Raw genomic sequence first — 20,215 nt, forward strand, 5'->3', positions numbered from 1 at the left:
ACGTAACAACTCTGTGGTCTTGTGGTATGTAACTTGTAAGTGAAAGGGGCTATTTTGGTCACGAATTTGGTGATTGGAACAACTCGACGTCTATGACTCCAGGCTTGCTTCAGAAGATCTGAAACCGTCGGAACTACTGTGAGACAGCTACCCCGGGACAAACTTGACCTTCACTGGTTGGGTTTTTATTGGCGATCTAGCTGTAGATCCTAGCTACACAAGAGTTGTAGCGGTGGAAACGAGAGGTGAGAATAGTTCCCTATTACTGTTTATAAGATCTGACTACGCTAAAAGAACCATCAGTTTCCTCGTTGCTAATTCCATTAAAAAAAACTCTTAAACTCACCAAAACCATGTAATTAAAAACAACATAAATTTTCCCCAAGTGAAAGCGAATCGTAGATATTTTCTTTTTATCAGACTGTTCCAGCAATTAACCTAAAAACGGTGCGTTCCTTATCGTAATTACAGTTTAGCGGGAGATCGTTTTGCTAATTACGCCAGGAAACACAATGGGAGTAATTTGCGGTGCTGGATATACGAAAAGAAGCACCCTTGTTGGGGTTAGGGAGACCATGCGTCTGAAAAAAAATCAGGCTGGTTTTATTTGGTCATAAGTGGAAATGGCAGTGGGCGGGGAACATAGCTCGTAGAGACGATGGCCGTTGGGGCAGAAAAGTTCTCGAGTGGCGACCACGGGCTGGAAGACGTAACGTGAACAGGCCTCCTACTAGGTGGACCGACGATCTGGTAAAGGTCACGGGAAGAGCCTGGATGTGGGCAGCGCAGAACCGTGCATTGTGGAAAACCTTGGAGGAGGCCTTTGTCCAGCAGTGGACGTCATTTAGCTGAAGGGAATTATCGAACAAAGTGGAAATTCCCACCTCTCGTTACCACCAATACAACTCTTCTATAGCCAATATCTCTCCTGGCGGCTTGGACACTAAAGAAACGTAACCATTGAAGGTTGAGCATACCTGGAGGGTAACTAACCGTTTTGGAATTTGAAACGTATTTACCCTCAAGATCTCAGAACACATAATTTGAGCTCAAGATAGCACCAGGCTCGGCGGCTTTGACTTGTGACACGTTTCAACAAACGTAAATTCCATCTAGTAGAATGACATCAAACAGTGGTAACATATAAGTAATTTTATGTATCATAATAGTAATTAATTTACCTGTAAGTTTTGTATACAACATCATTATATTCTTTCGTTCATCCTTCATTATCCCATCCATAGGTGAGTGTAACGTAAACATTTTCGGTGAGTGTCATGGAGAAGTTTTATAGCCTTTATAATGGATGGACTTATAAATGATTCCTCAGGGATGTGCGATAATCTTTCTTAAACGAATATAAATAGCGAATAAAGTTGTGAGTGCGGTAAATTACTGAAGTTTGTTGGCCACCCTAAACTGAAAAAGTCCATTCTATCGCATTTGTACTAGAAAGCTTATACTCCTGGGAATTCCTTAGCAGTGTAAAGGAATGTATTATTATTATAATTAACTTCTTATAGTGTGGGCTGAAACAATTCGAGTCTATTAATCTTTAGTCTGGCAGATCTCAGTTGTTTCAACCCACGCGATTAAAAACCTGCTATTAGACAGACAATTTACATTAAAAAACGAAAAAAAAGGAAGAATTTTAAAATTGTATCTAAATTCTATTTTAAAATCCGTATTGTAAATATCAGTCCTCCCACACCAGTCTGGGAAAACCTTTTGTTTACCTACCTATTTAAGTGTGATCAGTACCAGTGTGACTGGATGGGACTTTTTTTTTATCCACAACGAGGAAGCTCTTGGCCTGTATCTCACCTGATGGTAAGTGACGATCAGGCCGAAAGTGGAAGTGAGCTTCACCCGGAATCCTCAACCACGGAGGAACTGGCTATCTTACCTCTAACCAAACCGAACAGAAAAATCTGCCCCCACTGGGAATCGAACCCGGGAGCTCTGGATCTGAAGCAGGTGGTCTTACCACTAGACACAGAGGCGGCTTTTCTTCCCAACGAGTAACAGTGTTCTCGTTTGTGTGTGACTCGTTGGGAAGAAGAGAATAATAGATAGCGTCGTCCACTGCAAGAGAGTGGAGTGTAGTGGAGACAAAATTACCTGGTTGATGAAATAGATCTTGTTTAATCTGGCACCGGCTGAAAACCAGCGCTGCACGGACCTAGTGCCATACGGCTTACGCTGATTCGGACGTCCTTGTCACCTTGTTTTTAAAATTTAATCTGTGTTATGTATGTTTTTTGTTTTTGTTTTGGTGACAATATAGATTTCATTATCATCATCATCATCATCATTTCAGCCATAGGACGTCCACTGCTGAACATAGGCCTCCCCCAATGCTTTCCATGTTGATCGATTGGTAGCGGCCTGCGTCCAGCGCTTCCCTGCTACCTTTATGATGTCGTCGGTCCACCTTGTGGGAGGACGTCACACGCTGCGTTTTCCTGTACGCGGCCTCCATTCCAGAACCTTGTTGCCCCATCGGCCGTCAGTTCTGCGAACTATGTGCCCTGCCCATTGCCACTTCAGCTTGCTAATCCGTCGGGCTATGTCAGCGACTTTAGTTCGTTTACGGATCTCCTCATTTCTGATTCGATCTCGTAAAGAAACACAGAGCATAATAAGGGTTTATTTATTCAAAAATAGGTTATTACATTCTAATAACTATTTTTTTTTTGTTTCAGAACATAATAATGCCTCACCAGTGGCTGGAAGGGAACCTGCCCGTAGCAGCCAAGTGTGACGTCTGTGATAAAACCTGCGGTTCGGTGCTCAGGTGAGTCATTGTATATCTTTTGTTTATTACATTTGTAACTTATGAATAAAAGTAAAGTAAGTAATTTGAGCACTTATACGAGTACATGAAAAGCGACACTTATTGTAACTGATCTCCGAAACGTTAAGCATACATTTTGAACGACCAAGAATACGATGGATATGTAAAAATGCTCTCAACTATTTTATATCAGCAATACCTGAACAAATAAAACAGAAATATCTTGTAAAACTCACTCATATAATTATTTTACTGACTTCACCAGACAGGACATTAAGCTTTAATCAACATCGGATTGCCTATCTTAAATGTAAATAAATTTCTATGACCTTAAATGTTTAAAACTAAAAGAACTCTATCTCCAAAGAATAAACTCATAAATTGCTTAATTTACCAACATAATTCACTTTCAGCTGAGTAAAAAGAAATTTACTCCGGAATATTAAGCTTGGAAACTTTACGATGCATTAAACCTTATTTAAACCATCGACCTACATTAGGTTACTGGGTCGGAAACTTCTAAAGCCACAATTTCGTTACCCATTGTCCATTTCATGAAAACATTTAGATAACTCCCGACCTCCTTCAATGTCAAACGTAAGCCAGTGATATGAAGACATAGCAATATAGTGGGAAAACTTTATTCTCATTTTCACAGGCTATCCCACGAGAGGAAGTGAGGGTGAAATAGTTAGGGATGCGATTTACTATCAAAATATCGATGAGCTTTTATTTTACGGTTAAAGATAACTACTTGCAGGGCGTCACATGTATCTTTATTGTAACACCACCATAAGTTGTAATGTAATTTGCAATAAACAGTTTTGAATTAAATTTTGTCTTGATTGAACACAATTCAACATTTTGGCGATACTTCATTGTAAAGCTGGCCATGCCGTAGATTTATTTTCAACAGAATAGACAGACAGACAGACAGAATAATTTATTTTCTACTGCGCTCGCACCCCAAAGCCGGTGTCTTTTAGATACAAAAAGTAATAACATTTGTTTTCATATCGCTGACGTGAAAAATAATGGGATCCTCATACAAAATTGTATCTTTTATTCATTTTATTTCACAGCAGCCTGTAGTTACTTTGCTTATTTATACCGTAAAAAATCACATAGACCGTTTAAGAAATGCTAATTTAGTGTGTAAACTTCCCTTTTTGCAAAAAACATTATCGATATCGAAATAAAACCACTTCAACCCTCAACACTTCGCTGTAGAGCAGTTAACGTGGTATTTTTCGCTACATCCCGTGAAGGCGTTGCATCCGCGAATCCCCTCGTTGCAGGCCCTGGCAGCTGGATATTGGACGGATTAACTGAGCCGGAACACTGAAAAATAATATTTTTAAAGTTCAGGGGTTATTTCGGAACATTTTTAGCGTAGATACGAGTACCTAGGGATAAAAATAAACTTGAAAGAATCCTACGTGTTTGTATAATTTCTTATCGATGCATTACTAATCGGCTCACAGTTATTAAAGGCAGGCTGTCACTTTCAATTTCTTCTCTTATATTAAGGAAAAGCCTAATTTTCATACGGTACGTACATTTTAAGAATTCCTATTACGTATGTTGTACCTTGCGCGGGACTTTCCCATAAGCGACATAGTGTGTGATACAGATCAACTCATTTAAATATGAAACTTTTTTTCTCTAAAGCCCTACTTTTTACACCCCTACTTTTAAAATGTGCGTAATTTAAAATCTACCTACGTGTAAAATATCGACATCCACAACGCACTACACTAGTGAAATGCAGCCGCGTCATCCGCGGTACATCCCGCGATCGTCTCGTCGCATCCCGTAGCAGGTGGATATTGGACGGATATACCGAACTGGAGCGCTGGAAAATGATATTGCAAACTTAAAGCCGCGTACTTTTCAGGCGGATGGTTTGAGGTCTTTCTTTTGTAAAACTTATTTCAACAAGTGCTGGGTGAGTGTTGTGGTTATTAACAGAACCACGTGAGCTAAGGCCTTGTTAGTTGGCTAGAGTTAGATAAATACCTAAATGTATTTGTTTTAAGCAGCTGTCTTCTTCTTGGGTTGTCTAAAAAGGATCGGTTTCTATCATAATAATTGTAATGTATCTTGTCGATCCAACTGTATGTGTGTTTGTCATTTGTGTGGTATATTCAATCGAGTAAGAAAGACTGGACAAAGTTGCAAAAAACACAACAAGCAACGTTATAAATAACGTCGCACTTTCATCACTCCTTAGAGCTTTGTGGCTGTCTTACGCTTCACTTACCTCAAGAAAATTGCAAGGATATCCCAACAGTAAACAAACAAGATTATGTGCCCAACTTCCACTATCTAGACCACGTCCATCGCCTGTCTGTGCATTAGAACCTTTAATAGATATTGGATGCTATCAATTTCCCGCGACGTTTCGGGATTGTCTAAATCCCGGGAAGTGACGTACAAAGCCACGCTTTCAAAATCCATCGACATGATTACCGTTTGATGGCACTGAAAGGTTTTGCTGAAGGCTTACGATCGAAAATGAGATATCCACCAGTCACGATCCCAGAACGCATTATTGGAATTAGGTACACAAAAAAGAGACATGTAAAGGATTGTGGTGCGGTACAGGAAATTAAGCAGTCCCTTTTTCCTTAAACCGATATTTAATTATGCTTATTTGTTTAACATTGATCATCTCTCATCGGATCTGAATGTTCTTGGATAGGTTTTCAATTTTAGTCACTTTTAATTAGACATACACAAAATATTTAGATGAATAAAAAAAACTATTTTTCTTTACATTTTTTGAATCATTGTAACCTTTTAAAATGCTTGGGTTTTTTATACATGATGTATTCGCTTCGAACAGTTGTAAACTTATACTATAGGTACTTGTAATGGATTTTCTTTGCAACTTCCCTAATTTTAAAAGTAACTAACTTTAATTTATAACGAGTTGTTTTTCTGTTTCTCGAACGGTTTAACATTCTGCGAATTAAAATTGTAATGTTTGTGACGTATGTTAGAGGCTAAATGCAAAGCTAACAATGCACGTTGCAAATACATATAACGACTTCAAATGGAACGTGTGCCGCTGGAAATAGCCACGTCTATTTCAGAGTGGACTAGACCTGCACGCCACTAGTTCAATTATCGATAAACTACAAATAAAGTAGGTATAATGGATAGATTAAAAGATAAAATCTAGAGAAAGATCATTTTATAGATGACCAAAAACTTCATAATTATGTAGGTAGTAGGTATGTTGGTTGACTTCATTTTCTTTTTTACGAGTATAAGTATACAAAAAGAGAACTTTTTTCAGAAATACATAGAACTTGGCACGCAGAAAAAGAGCTGTGAATGCATTTATTTCCACGAAATTAACAAAAATCATTGGGAAATGATCCTCACATAAATAGTTGTTATGTACTTACCATACATCTTTTTACAACTTAGTTGCCTATTTATGTAAATAATCGACAAATAATTTAAATAAAACTATCGATGATGGAGCAACGTTAAGAACAGACTGTTCTGACACGACAATTTGCATCTAGGACGGCTTTTGCCGCCGTATTTATAGGACGGACATTTTAAATGGATAAGAGTTTGTGATCTGAATCTATTCATTTTTGGTGTCCAACACAAGACAGTATCAGTCAGTTTACCGATCACAGAAGTAGTTAATCTTCTCTGTTACTTTCACGTCATAACTGGGGCTGAGTTGCATAATCTTAACTTTAACCTTAACTATAACTTTAACCGGCGTTTTTGTATAGAGTTTGGGTCTTTGGGAGTTTGGCAGATTTTTGACGTTTGTTAGGTATACCTAATTATTTAAAGTAAGATGTTGCAACCCTGAGTAAATGTAACAATTTGATGTGATCGTCAATAAATCATCGGAAAAAAATAATCCGTCTTTTCGTAGCGTTGTTGACAAAGTTACTATGGCCCATAGGATGTAATTTATTCTTTGAAATTGTCTGCCAATATCATTTATGAATGTTGTCCCAATTATTACGCAACAAATTAAAGTAAATAGACAGGTAATTATTATTCTAAATAGTGAAGCGTGTAATACGTGGACTGCGATAAAACTTGCATTTCACTGCGGGCCGCTACAATGTTTGAGATAGCATTGTCCGTGGCCAATGGGCCGGCAGATGCACACCGTGAACAATAAAAGATAAGCAAACAATGTACTGAAATACATATACCTATGTAACAACCTTTTATTTAACTAGCTTCTTTCTGCCCGCGACTTCGTCCGCGTGAAGAAGAAACTACTTACTTGTCTTAGCGTGAGGATAATAATATACAGCCTATGTATAGTCTTCCTCGATAAATGGGCTATCTAACACTGAAAAAAAATTTCAAATCAGACCAGTAGTTCCGGAGATTAGCGCGTTCAAGCAAACAAGTATAGATTAAGAAGACCAAAATAATCATTTTGGTTCGTATTTTGTAACGGCGCGGACACTCAAAACCCCAAGCATAGTGATTTGTTGATTTTTATCATGGGCTTTTCTTCAGAGTATTAGCACAGAATAATAATAAGTACTACGTACAGAAGTTTTACTTCGCGAAGGTATTTAAAAAAATGTATGCTCAATGTCATTAGCAATATGGTGTAATTTAGCCTGTCTCAAAAGTCAAGCACCATTTTGTTGACAAACGTCAGTGATCGGCACTGCGCCGAAGCTATAGGGCTGACTTCGGTAAAATGATGTGACTTGAGGTGCCAAACTGCGGAAAATGGCGGAGGAAATACATGATTTAGCATGAATTATCATGAATAATATTAACTACTTATTTACCTCTCAGTGTCTTGAGGCAACTTAAAAAAGTACATTCTGTGTTTTTATTATTATTTAGGCAGTTAAATACTGCACAGTATTTAGTACACCATTTTCTTTATTTTCTTCCATCATACACAAGAATACGCGTGCGTGAGTCAATGTTCGCTCGTATGTGAGGCCTTGTCGAATAGTATCCTGTAGGTGGGCCATCGTGCGTGTTTTGTTTTCGATGTTAACTCGCGGAGATAAACAGGCCTGGTATTAGGTAGAATCATACTTTAGTGATCTTTCACAATATGTCATATTCTTTGACACTTCGGATCACTTTCATACGCTTCTGATGTCCCATTATGCGGACTATTAATGTATTATTATGGTATCTAATGGAGATATCTAATATCCCCTAATTGATTGATCGTTAGCAGGTATCGGATAACAAGATGAAGTTAGGATTCGGAATTAAGGCGCACCTTGGGACGGACCAAAGCTTACCTACTTGTTCCAGTCCCGTATTGACTTATCAAAGATGATTAATTAACACGGACTGATGTTTATTTTTGCTTACAAATCGCCATATACAATCAATACCACTCATCAAGTACTGCTGCTTGGTACTTGTTTGGTACTGCTGAAATACGATTCAATGAAAAACGGTTTGCTTATTCGCGTGTGTCAATTTTGTAGCGTCTTTAAATGTAGATATGACTATCTAGGTATTATGTTTGAAATAAAGTTATTACTTATCTCTGTATTCATCCAGACAGAAAATTCGGTATTAAATAGTTATTTATATCTCATTATGACTTCATATTATTAATTAATTCAATTATATGCTTACCGCTTCGTATCTATATTTCGTATTAGAATCTGTTCCGAGCCACTGGCTGGGATATTCTTGTACTACTATAGGTACATTGGTATATCTGTCACCGTAAGATTGTGAGATCTTTGGCCATTGGGGCAGAAAAGTTCTCGAGTGCCGACCACGGGCTGGAAAACGTAGCGTGGGCAGGCCTCCTACTAGGTGGCCCGACGATCTGGTAAAGGTCGCGGGATGAACCTGGTCAACCTGGATGCGGGCAGCGCAGGACCGTTCACTGTGGAAAACCTTGGGCTTGGGGGAGGCCTTTGTCTAGCAGTAGACGTCTTTGGTTGAAACGAACGAACGAAGATGGTGAGAAGGTGAGAACCGTTAGATTACAATAAAACTCGCGAGATTGTAAACTGTTGAAAATAATGTGAACAGAAACATACTGCTTACTATTCAACGCATTATTTTGGGTAGATTACTATCTATCCAAAAGATTAGCCCTTACGAGGCCAAGAGATTCAAGTCTAAATCCCTTGTACCTAACTTCCTTTTGAAGTCACCTTAAGAATTTAACTTCTCGAAATGAATCTTGCGCGCCGAGAGTTCTTGTTTTGTTCTAAAGCCTCGGTTTTGCCCTTTGAGAAGGCCCTTGCTACCTTGACGGGGAGTTAATTGCTACTCGGCGTGAAGTGTAGTAGGCGCTACATTTCTGCGGGTTAGTAGTGGTTTATATGAGAAAAAGAGATTTTTAAGGGTTGCGTTTTGTAAAATGGTGGCACTGGTGATGAATAGTGTCATAGGGTAAACAAATTGACCAATTGAAACGTCTAGTAGAAACTTGCATGAACGAAACCTCATAATATCGTGACAGTGTTACGACAAATCGTATTAAAAGTGGCATCAGGCTCTTATTCTAGTAGGACTGCTGATCTACCAATCGCCATAACAGCCAAGGATCAAACTCTGTCTAGTGTAGAGGCCAGTCACCAAGAAAATCTAGTAAAAATTAAGCACTAGCGGCCGCCCGCGGCTTCGTACGCGTTGATTCCGTTTTACCCCCTTAGAGGTTGAATTTTGCAATATCCCGTCTTTTAAAAGGTTCCATGCAAAACTTGAGACTCCTAGCACTTCTAGTTTCTGAGATTTCGTGATGAGTCAGTGACCTTTCGTTTTTATAGATAGCTACTGACAGCATAGAGCAGCCTTACATTATGTAAGTAAGAATTAACTTAACGTCTCTCTCTCTCTCAACAGATTGCAAGACTTCAGATGCGTGTGGTGCAGACGATGCGTGCACGCGGCGTGCAAGCCTAGCTGGCGCGCGTCGTGCATGCTAGGCCCGGCGCGCGCGTCTGTCGTGCCGCCCACCCGCCTGCACTCAGTGGGGCCTGATGACGCGTGGGTGCCTGACAGACCGCCGAACGCCAGCCCGCTCATAGTCTTTGTCAATTCGCGGTCAGGTAAGATTTGATTCAAACAAAAGAGGTCCACTGCTAGACGAAGGCTTTCCTCGAATATTTCCATAATCGGTCTAGCGCTGCCCGCATCCAAATCCTTCGTGATCGTAACCGACCTGCCGGGCTAGGATGTGCGCCGTGATAACTTTTATCGACGTCAAAATCGATAAAATGGTGCGATAACCGCTTATCGCGGCGCGCATCCTAGACCTACGTGCCTACAGGTCGCGTTTAGATTCGTTCTGGATTAGATTACTATGAAAGAGGTCGCAAAACAAACATTTACAAATGTTTGTTGAAAAAATCTGTCAAAAAAAATCAGCATGAAAAAATCTGTCTAGGTATTTATAATATCGGTTGGGTATTTTCTTATTTTTTGTGCGTATAATACCTACCTAAATTAATTATTATTATACCTAAGTAAGTTTAAATGTCCTTTTCTAGCATTCATGGTACTACAAGATTTTCTTAGTTTGGGACTTTTGATGGGCCTAAATGGCGCAGTGTATGTCCAAGGATATAAAAAAAATATAATGTACTAGTCCAAAGTACAGCCATAGCTCGGGATTTCTCTTAAGGATAAAATTAGAAATGACGTTATCTGACGGAGAACAAAGGTAATCGATATAGCCAGAGCCCCCGAGGATTAGGTGGATTTCACACTGCCACGCGACAAAAACGAAACGCGCGTAAAACGTTAGACAGGAAGTTATACTCGTACCTACAATTTGTTGCAAAATCGTACCAATTACAACCGATTAAGGTGCCACAGTGTTTAGCTTGATCTGCTTCCGTACATAAAATGCATAGAGATATAGAGAGATGCCAACTAATGCGCTGAGTTCGAAACTCAGTGTCGCATTAGAAATTCACACACACAAAGTAATCAAAATAGTTATGTGCTTATTATACACTGCGGTGTCAGAAGGTACTCAACGTTCCATTATTCTTTAGTAGGTACTACGCAAAATACGTAAACTGTTTACATTATGACGTCGCTGCTGTCATAATTGCTGTCACGAGCAATGTGTTGTTTTTGGGCATATTGCTGCGACACCGGCCGCGCCCCCTTGTCACATCTCCCTTTAGTTTCTGTGATCTGTGATAAAATTTAGGTATGATATACAAGCGTATAACACTGACAACCCTCGTCCTTGGAGATATGCAGGCTCATGCGTGACAGCGTGAGATTACCCTTAATGATTACCATTAATCTGATCGCTACCATATAACTTGATGGCCGATGAGGTTTATGAGTGCTTTAATGGAGGTTGGATCTTAACAAACACAACATGGGAAATCCTTTAACAAAATGCAATGATAGTAACTGCAAAGTAACTTGGAAAAACTTCCAAAAAATAAACGACTATTTATGTAGTTAACAGCATAAAACAACTGACCAAATTAAATAGACAGACAATGAGGGCTATCGTTTTTATACTTAACAGTTGGCACCCCTGGCGATTGACAGGACCTTACTCTACAGTGGCGCCATCTTGATGAGTGCAAATACGATAGTCCTCCTACCACTTTCGCGCTCACCAGTTGGTGCCACTGTCTTCGCTACTAGCAAGTGACAGGACCTTACTCTACAGTGGCGCTAACTGGTGAGCGCTAAAACGATAGCCCTCATTACCTCAATATGAAGAATTCCCGCAAATCGGACCATCAAGGTCCATTTGCATATTTGCATTTTGAAACAATAGAGATAAAACATGTTGATAATGATTATTCATACATGGTTATTGGTTATGACCAAAAAACACTCAATTAAATAGCATAAAAATTGTATACTCGTATTTCACAACCCACATCACTAGGTTACTAGAGAGTAAGTCTAGCTCATAAGTCAGTTAGTGCCTGAGGTATTATGACGTGACAGGGCATACAATCTGAAGTCTCGCTGACGTTTGACCATTAAGATATCACCCTCCCGTGCCGCTCCCATACCTTAAGCGCAGAATTAAATAAATAATAAATAAATCATTTATTTCCCCTCACAAACTTAGGGTAGCAATTACATTTGGTAAAAAATACATTATGCTATAGGTACTTAATACTTACTAAGTTTGTGTGGGACTGGTGCCTGAAATAGGTTCTGTTTAAAACCTGTTCTACAGGTCACCAGGCCCCCACCCGTGGAATATTATAAGGTAGTATAGCAGTAAGACCCTTAAGTGCGATAGTTTGCGAAAACAAATTACTTTACACATCTATTCGAAAAGCCATAAGACGAATTTGTTGTTACTTGACAGTATTATTATAAAGATAAGAACACTAGCTTAATGTAATATGCTCTAATACTAATTATGAAATATATTTTTTTTTTAATACGCGGGCAGTGCCGCAAGAAAAAGCTAGTAACAAAAATAAGAAAATGCATACGGTAACAAAAATTTAATGAATAAGTGTGATAATATGACTGTGAGTGTGCTAGTGGAAGTGTAAGTGTAGCCTGTTTGATCGTGTATGTGTTGTGTATGTGAATGAGGGAAAGAATTATATTAGTTATGGATTAAATAATTAATAATCACATTATCTTTTCAAGGTGACAACCAAGGCGTGAAGTTCCTACGGCGCTTCAAGCAGCTTTTGAACCCAGCGCAAGTGTTCGAGCTAAGTGGAGCTGGTCCCAGGCTAGGGCTGCGATTGTTCAGGCACTTCGCCCCACTGCGGGTGTTGGTGTGCTCGGGAGACGGGTCGGTGGGCTGGGTACTGCAAGAGGTCGACAAGTTGGATATGCACGTGAGTTACTAACAGCTGCTCAAAATGTAAATCTACGCGGTTTTCCGTATAGTCTTTAATAATCTAAATATAAACTCAAAGGTGACTCACTGACTGACTGACTGACATAGTGATCTGTCAACGCACAGCCTAAACCACTGGACGGATCGGGCTGAAAGGCATGCAGGTAGATGTTATGACGTAGCGTAGGCATCCGCTAAGAAAGGATTTTACGAAACTCCACCCCTAAGGGGGTAAAACGGGATCCACGCGTACGAAGTCGCGGGCGGCCGCTAGTGCCATATATAATATGTTACATACTGGGTCCATAGAATTATGTAAACTATCAAATTACCGTAACAACTGTTTAACTACACAAATGGTATGCATAAAGTATTGGATATTCAACTTCCGCGCTCGAACAGCTAAAAGCAGGTGCAAGTGTTCGAGCTATAAATGCCTTGAGTTGATCACACTCAACACTCTGGCTTCATTATGGGTCTATTCCAGTTAATCCAGCGCAAATATTCGAGAAGTGCATCGAGTTGAATGTAGAACACCAAAATTAATGTTCCAAAAAGTTTGCAATCACTCTGCGAGTGTTGCGCTCGCGCACGACTGGACTCCTTGGCCGCGCGACACTGGCCATCAAGAAACCTCATTAGTTTTTCCGCCTATCATTTTCGACATTCTTTTGTTATTTTTCCCGTCTATCCGTGGACTATCATTTTTTAACGCGATGCATTTCCACAACTCGAATTTGAAAATGTTATCGTAAAAACGTTTTAACCCGTTTAACGAGTATACTATATAACGAGTATAGTAAGTATACTATTTCCACAACCATGTAACAAGATTTTGATCTATCGAGCCTACAGTGGGTGTTGGTGTGCTCGAGAGGCGTCGTTTGAATGAGTGCTAGGAGGAGAAAATGAGTTTTACAGTCATCATCATAATGTTTAGTCACACACAGGACGTCCAATGTTGAACATAGGCCTCCCCCAATGATTTCCAAATAGGCCGGTTTGTAGCGGCCTGCATCCAGCGCCTTTCTGCCACCTTTATGAGGTCGTCTCTCCACCTTGTGACTTAGTTTTGAAGTTTTGAGTAATAGTTTTCATGTTCCATATACTAGACAATTTAGGATTCCCATTCTTCATTCCAGCGTCAAGTACAAACAGCAGTGCTGCCGCTTGGTACTGGTAACGACCTAGCGCGAGTCTTGGGCTGGGGCGCGTCGTGCGACGACGCGGCTAACTTACAGCAACTGCTGGAGCGGTACGAGAGAGCTTCGACTAAGATGCTGGATAGGTGAGGATGATTTGAGTAAAAAAATACTTAGCATTCACTTTGAAATCATTTCTAAAAAAATGTAATGAAAATTATTTCATTTTTCAATATGAAAGAGAACGTTACTTGAGGTCTGAAAAAAAAAACAATTTAACTGATATATTTTTTGTTACGAGTACGTTCGTCGTAATTATTAAAACAAGATTTGTACGAATCAGGAAAAAGTTGTATTTTAGAACGGACAAGCGTGATACTATTGTTCTTAAAATTTTCTGATGAAAATATACCTAATTAAACCAGTGATTCATGCATTTTGTTGTTGTACAAATTATTCCCTAGATTATCTGGAAGAGATCGCAGTCTAAATAAATAATAAATTGCACCTTTGCACCTAAATTGTGCCGTTTCACTTTTGTATTTCTGTTCTTTTATATTTAAGACTTGTGAGATGTACAATAAAGCATAATAATATTTATTTTAATAATTATTTTGAATATTTCCCAGGTGGTCGATAATGACGTTCGAGAGGGCATTGACAGCGCCGCCGCCTCCGCCCGCGCCGCCTGACTTAGTAGAAGAAAGCTCGCTGCTGAAGAACTTGCAGGAAATTATGCAGGTAACGAAGAAAACCTAGTAATTATTTTCTCAGTACTGCTCTACCACTAAACAGATGGTAACAGAAAACAATCACAGGCTACACTTCGGAGAATGTGCGAAGGAATTATATGACCTAATTGCACCCCTTCCATCACCGGGGAACCAGATGCAGGCTAGCGTACCATCCCTACATTGTCGACATTCCACCAGCGCGCACAAAGCGTATTGATGACTCTTTTATAATGCGAACAGCTAGGTACTGACTGGGACTTTCCTGAACACTGTAATCTGGGCCTTTTCAAGGCGAGAGTGAATAGGCACTTATAAGGCAGATATGTACCATCCTAGACTGCATCTTACTTAACACCACGTGCGATTGCGGTCAAATACCTGCCTTGTCTTGCATAAAAAAAATCACATGTAGGTATGTACAGTCACGGAATGAAAAGGTTCGTCAGTTTTCAAATTGATTCCTTCAACGAATCACGAGCACATATTACCTTTTGAAACCATGTCACAGAATAATCTCGAGTTAGAGAAAATAATCTTTAACTGTTCATCAGTAAAGTTCAAAATTATTCAGATCAAAGTTGTTTGACGATTTATCTTGTCAAGAAGATTATTATGATTGATAAACTAAAACCTTGTTGGTTCAACCTGCCAGTATTATTACTATAAAATAAAAAAAAACTATTGTCAATTGGTCAATGTCATCATTGCATTGCACTGATGGGATAGAAAAATAAACAAGCAAAACCTTATTCGTTAGCAAACGTCATATTTATTTAAATGTTAGCAGCACGGTTTCTTGCACTGTTATGTTGGCAGGTTTGAATCTTACAGTACCTACCTAGTGCAAGCGAAAACCGACAATAAGGTGACGAACCTTTTCATTCCGCGACTGTACTTCATTTTGCTTACGCACACAGACGCGTCTCAAGCGGCCGACATTCGCGCTGGCAATGGTTTAGACTGGTTTGCGACACCGCACGTGTCGTGTCCATGAATGATACTCGAGCGCACTTTGTTTTTAGATTGTCTTCAGCCCCCCTAGACAAAACGCACTTTTTGATCGAATCGAAAATCGAATCCGTCAAATTCCATACAAAAAAGGGGCTTTTCGACCACTTTTCGACTGGTTTGCGATTATAATGGCACTTTGTCTAGACCCACTGCTCCTACTTTGTGGCTTTACATTGTTCCGATAGAGCAAAACAGACTGTTAACGCCATCTATCGAACATTGTGTGAAACTGAAACGTGAGTAAAGTTGTAGACAATAGGCAGCTAGGCCCAGATTTCAGCTGGGATTGTGCCCAACTTCACATGGAGGTGCGCGCCAGTCAACTGAAAGTTCCGATAGCTCATTGCTCCTTCGACCGCCCACTGAGTTTTTGCTGTAATTTGTTAAATGTTTGTGTTGAATAATGAATTAAATGTGTTTTAAGGTAAACGAATAGTCATTATAAATTGATGAATTTAGGTCATGACCAATCAACAATATAGGTATGGGGCTATGTTTACTATCCAAGATTTTTTTTTACCAACATGAAGCAATAAAGAATATTTGATTAGTTCTGATTCAAGTCTGTGATCCAAAATATTGGAATTCAATTAATTACGGACCCGAATGTAGGTATACTGAATTTTGAATCGATTAATGAGCCCCGAAAACCCGTTCATCATCATCATCATCATTTCAGCCAAAGGCCGTCCACTGCTGAGCATATGCCTCCCCCAATGACTTCCACATCGCCCATTTGGTAGCGGTCTGCATCCAGCGCCTTCCTGGTACCTTCATGAGATCGTCGGTCCACCTTGTGGGTGTTCTCCGGGTGAAATCCTGTTAAGGAAGGTTTGAAATCAAAAGCCTGTTTAAGTGTCTAGTTAGTAGAAAAAATCTAAAATGTACGGGACTATTCCCACCTCTCGTTCCCACCGCTGCAACTCCTGTGTAGCCAGGATCTACAGCTTGACCGCCAATAAAACCCAACCAATGAAGGTCAAGTTTGTCCCGGGGGAAAGTTAAACTGTCATTGGACCCGCAACGAAATTAATGTGTTATTTACAGGCGGGTGAAGTAAGCTGCGCAGCCACTGGTGCTTTGCGCGTGGGTTGTGCGCGTCTTGCACTAGCGGGGGAGCGCGCGGGGGGCGGGGCCGCGCGGGCAGCACACCGCCTACGTCGAGCACTGTCTTTGCTTTTGCACGCGCGCGCGCATTTAGCGCACGACCACGCGAGGTGCAGGTGAGATCATTAATCTAGCTTTGATTAGACATGCCGCTGGTGGAATCACTGTTTGTTATCCAACCCTTGATTACACAAGCCGTGTATTACTGGCAGGTGAGTGGGGGGCAGGGCTGTTACTACACGCGGGCGCATTTGGCGCACGACCACGCGAGATGCAGGCAGGTTTATTGTTGGTAGACCTTAACACTAGGCAATGAAGTTCAAAATAATGTTGCCATAGACTGGTTGAAGGTCAATTCGAGTCGCGCGGTGCAGGTGGGATCATTGTTTACTATCCAAGCGTTGATCAGTCAAGCCGCGAGAAGTAGGTAGGATCACTGTTTAGTATTCAAAACTTGATAGGACTAGCCGTGCAGTGTCGCGCGAGGCAGGCAATGCTGGCTGGGATATTATAAACAGGCTGAGGAAGTAAGCGTGAGTTGCGCGCGTCTTGCACTAGCGGGGGAGCGCGCGGGGGGCGGGGCGGCGCGGGCAGCACATCGCTTACGCCGAGCGCTGTCTTTGCTTTTGCACGCGCGCGCGCATTTGGCGCACGACCACGCGAGGTGCAGGTGAGATTAGTAGTCTAGCTTTGATCAGTGGGCTTAGTGTAACTTTACATCAAACGTCTTCAATAGTGACTGCGTAAAAGTGACATTCAATGTATGACTTGTATGATTGCATTGCATCGCATTTAGCGCACGACCACGCGAGTTGCAGGTAGGATCACTGTTTAGTATTCAAACCTTGATAGGACAAGTCGTGTAGTGTTGCGCATGGCTGGCATATTATAAACAGGCTGATGAAGTAAGCGTGGGTTGCGCACGTTTAGCGCTAGATAGTAAATAGCGGGGGGCGGGGCGGCGCGGGCTGCACACCGCCTACGTCGGGCACTGTCATTGCTTTTGCACGACCACGCGAGATGCAGGTAGGATCACTGTTTAGTATTCAAACCTTGATAGGACAAGTCGTGCAGTGTCGCGCGAGGCAGGCAATGCTGGATGGGATATTATAAACAGGCTGAGGAAGTAAGCGTGGGTTGCGCGCGTCTTGCACTAGCGGGGGAGCGCGCGGGGGGCGGGGCCGCGCGGGCAGCACACCGCCTACGTCGCGCGCTGTCTCTACTATTGCACGCAGGATTACTATTTAGTATTCAAACCTTGATAGGACAAGTCGTGTGGTGTTGCGCGTAGCTGGCATTTATAAATAGGCTGAGGAAGTAAGCGTGGGTTGCGCGCGTCTTGCATTAGCGAGGGAGCGCGCGGGGGGCGAGGCGACGCGGGCAGCACATCGCTTACGTCGAGCGCTGTCTTTGCTTTTGCACATTATAAACAGGCGGGAGAAGTAAACTGCGCGGCGACTAGTGCTTTACGCGTGGGTTGCGCACGGTTTGCACTAGCGGCGGCTCGCACTGTCTCTGATACTACATGCGCGCGCGCGCATTTAGCGCACGACCATGCGAGGTGCAGGTAGGATCATTGTTTCTAAGATTACTACGATTGATTAGTTGACGATAAGCGATGACTTTCGACGGGCGCGGCAAAAAGCCTAACAAAAGTCGGACATGCCGGACATGAGATTCCGTAAAAAGCTAAACACCTGGCAACCCTACGCACGCGCATCTCGCCAGATGCAGGTGGGCTAATGCTTAGTCACACCAACGCGTACAGATGCTGCATGACAGTTCACGCGACATGTCATATCCCTATGATCGCGCCTGCGATGGCGATCTGCATCCGTTGGTGTGGTTGAAGCTTTAATGTTCATTTTCATTTCTTGTTCACAGATCATGGGAGCCTCTAGAAACAAATAGTGATAGTGAGCCTGAAGCACAACCCGTTGCCGAGAAAGGCAGCATCGAAAAGACTGAAAAGGTACTATTTATAGTAATTCAAAAAAAAAAATACACACGCTCCATCTTGAATTTAAATCTTAATATGTCCTTCTTGTGAGGTTCGAAATTAATTGTGAGTTTTGTTATCTGTACAGGAGCAGCTTAATTGGGCGGCACGAGGCTGCGCCCTCGCCGGCCGCGCAGATAGCGTTCGGCGAGCGTTACGCTCGCTCGTCCGAACGCTCGTGCAATTCTACCCGCAGGTTAGTACGGTAAGCATACAATGAGTAAGAATAGTAAATGTCCAGTCAGTTACTTTCCGTAGATTCTAAGACATTTTGGTTTGCAAGACTGTCAATAGATGGCACTGTGCTGACTTACACCGCGGTGTCTAAGTTTTTAGCGACCCGTATATTCTTATATGACTTTGCTTATTTATTTATTGATAAAGGTACACCAACCGCAATACACATTTGCTTATGATTTATAAACCTGAGATCTTTTTTTCCTATCCATATTTTAGTGTTCTGTATTTACCTACTACAGTCCATCTGCCCGCAAAGACTTAAAATAACTTTCAAACATGCAAACGATAATGCGCACATTATTAAATGACAACCTGCCAATAACGGTCTTCTTAAAATGAGTTTTCAAACATCCCAAACCTAGCAGCGCATCTGCTCATCTCGCTTGCTTGCAATCGACCGAATGGGGTTGTATTAGCAATCAAACTTACGTAGCTGGAAAATCTTAGATCAGGACACTGAGTGGTAGGTAAATAGATCTCTATTGCCCGTTCTCACCATCAATCCCTAATTTTTAAGTGACTTGAGGTAACACATAACAGGAATTTTTTTTTCATAGGGGTCACTTAAAAATTAGGAATTGATGGTTGTTGCGGACAGCCGCTCGGGCGTGCGGAAATAAGAAAAACCTTCGGTTAAAATGAAGATGTATTCCTGCAAAATATGCCCACAACGGCTATCAAAAACAAACATAAACACTAAACATCAGAACTTCAGCACTAAACAAAAGGTATCAAAAGTAATAAAAAAAGTATAAAAAACATAGACAATATAAAAAAGAGGTTGGTCCACCAATCGGTTCCCAACAATGGTGAAAACGGGCGTATGTCATTTATTTTAGGAGTCAGAATCGTGCGACACGTGCACGAGCGGCGCGGAGGGCGGGGCGGCGTGCGAGACGGGCGCGGGCGCGGACGAGATGTCGGCGCTGCCGGTGCCGAAGGCCTTCGCCGACAGTCGGCGCTCGTCGGCCGCGTCGGCCGTTTCCGCCGCCTCTATTAACCCTGAGAAGTGAGTCCAAGATTCAGCCGCATATCATAAAACTCTCATACATCTCATCTCATACGTTATCGGCCGTTTGGTGTAGTGGTTCAGAACGGACTTCTATGCCGAGAGGTCCCGGGTTCGATTCCCGGCCGGGCAGGAATTGAAATGATGAATTTTAATTTCTGTGACGGGTCTGGGTGTGACTATGTATAATATTTATGTATTTAAAAAAAAGTATACAGGGTGTTAGGTAAATGGGTATATGAGCCGACACTAGCCCATGTTAACATGGTCATATAAATGGTATGGTGAAGTCAGAAAATTGATATCTTCATTTTAATTATTTTAATTTTCATACAAATCGGATTTTATAAAAAATATTTTGTATGAAAATTTAAAAAAAT

General features: G+C 41.2%; 1 protein-coding gene across 1 annotated transcript in view; it reads left to right on the top strand.

Moving 5' to 3' along the window:
• Positions 1 to 20,215, top strand: part of LOC114356834 (diacylglycerol kinase eta) — a 47,347-nt gene that overhangs the window by 16,159 nt on the left and 10,973 nt on the right. The window contains exons 2-10 of the mRNA XM_028310194.1: positions 2,706 to 2,797; positions 9,644 to 9,849; positions 12,395 to 12,591; positions 13,736 to 13,881; positions 14,365 to 14,476; positions 16,528 to 16,703; positions 18,472 to 18,559; positions 18,675 to 18,782; positions 19,666 to 19,835. Coding sequence (XP_028165995.1) covers positions 2,715 to 2,797; positions 9,644 to 9,849; positions 12,395 to 12,591; positions 13,736 to 13,881; positions 14,365 to 14,476; positions 16,528 to 16,703; positions 18,472 to 18,559; positions 18,675 to 18,782; positions 19,666 to 19,835 — 1,286 coding nt within the window. The 5' untranslated portion in view covers positions 2,706 to 2,714. The remainder of the gene's footprint in view (positions 1 to 2,705; positions 2,798 to 9,643; positions 9,850 to 12,394; positions 12,592 to 13,735; positions 13,882 to 14,364; positions 14,477 to 16,527; positions 16,704 to 18,471; positions 18,560 to 18,674; positions 18,783 to 19,665; positions 19,836 to 20,215) is intronic.

The sequence above is a fragment of the Ostrinia furnacalis genome, unplaced genomic scaffold (assembly GCF_004193835.3).
Source record: "Ostrinia furnacalis isolate ACB-3 unplaced genomic scaffold, ASM419383v2 OfSCF2973, whole genome shotgun sequence".
In the NCBI taxonomy this organism is placed as follows: Eukaryota; Metazoa; Arthropoda; class Insecta; order Lepidoptera; family Crambidae; genus Ostrinia; species Ostrinia furnacalis.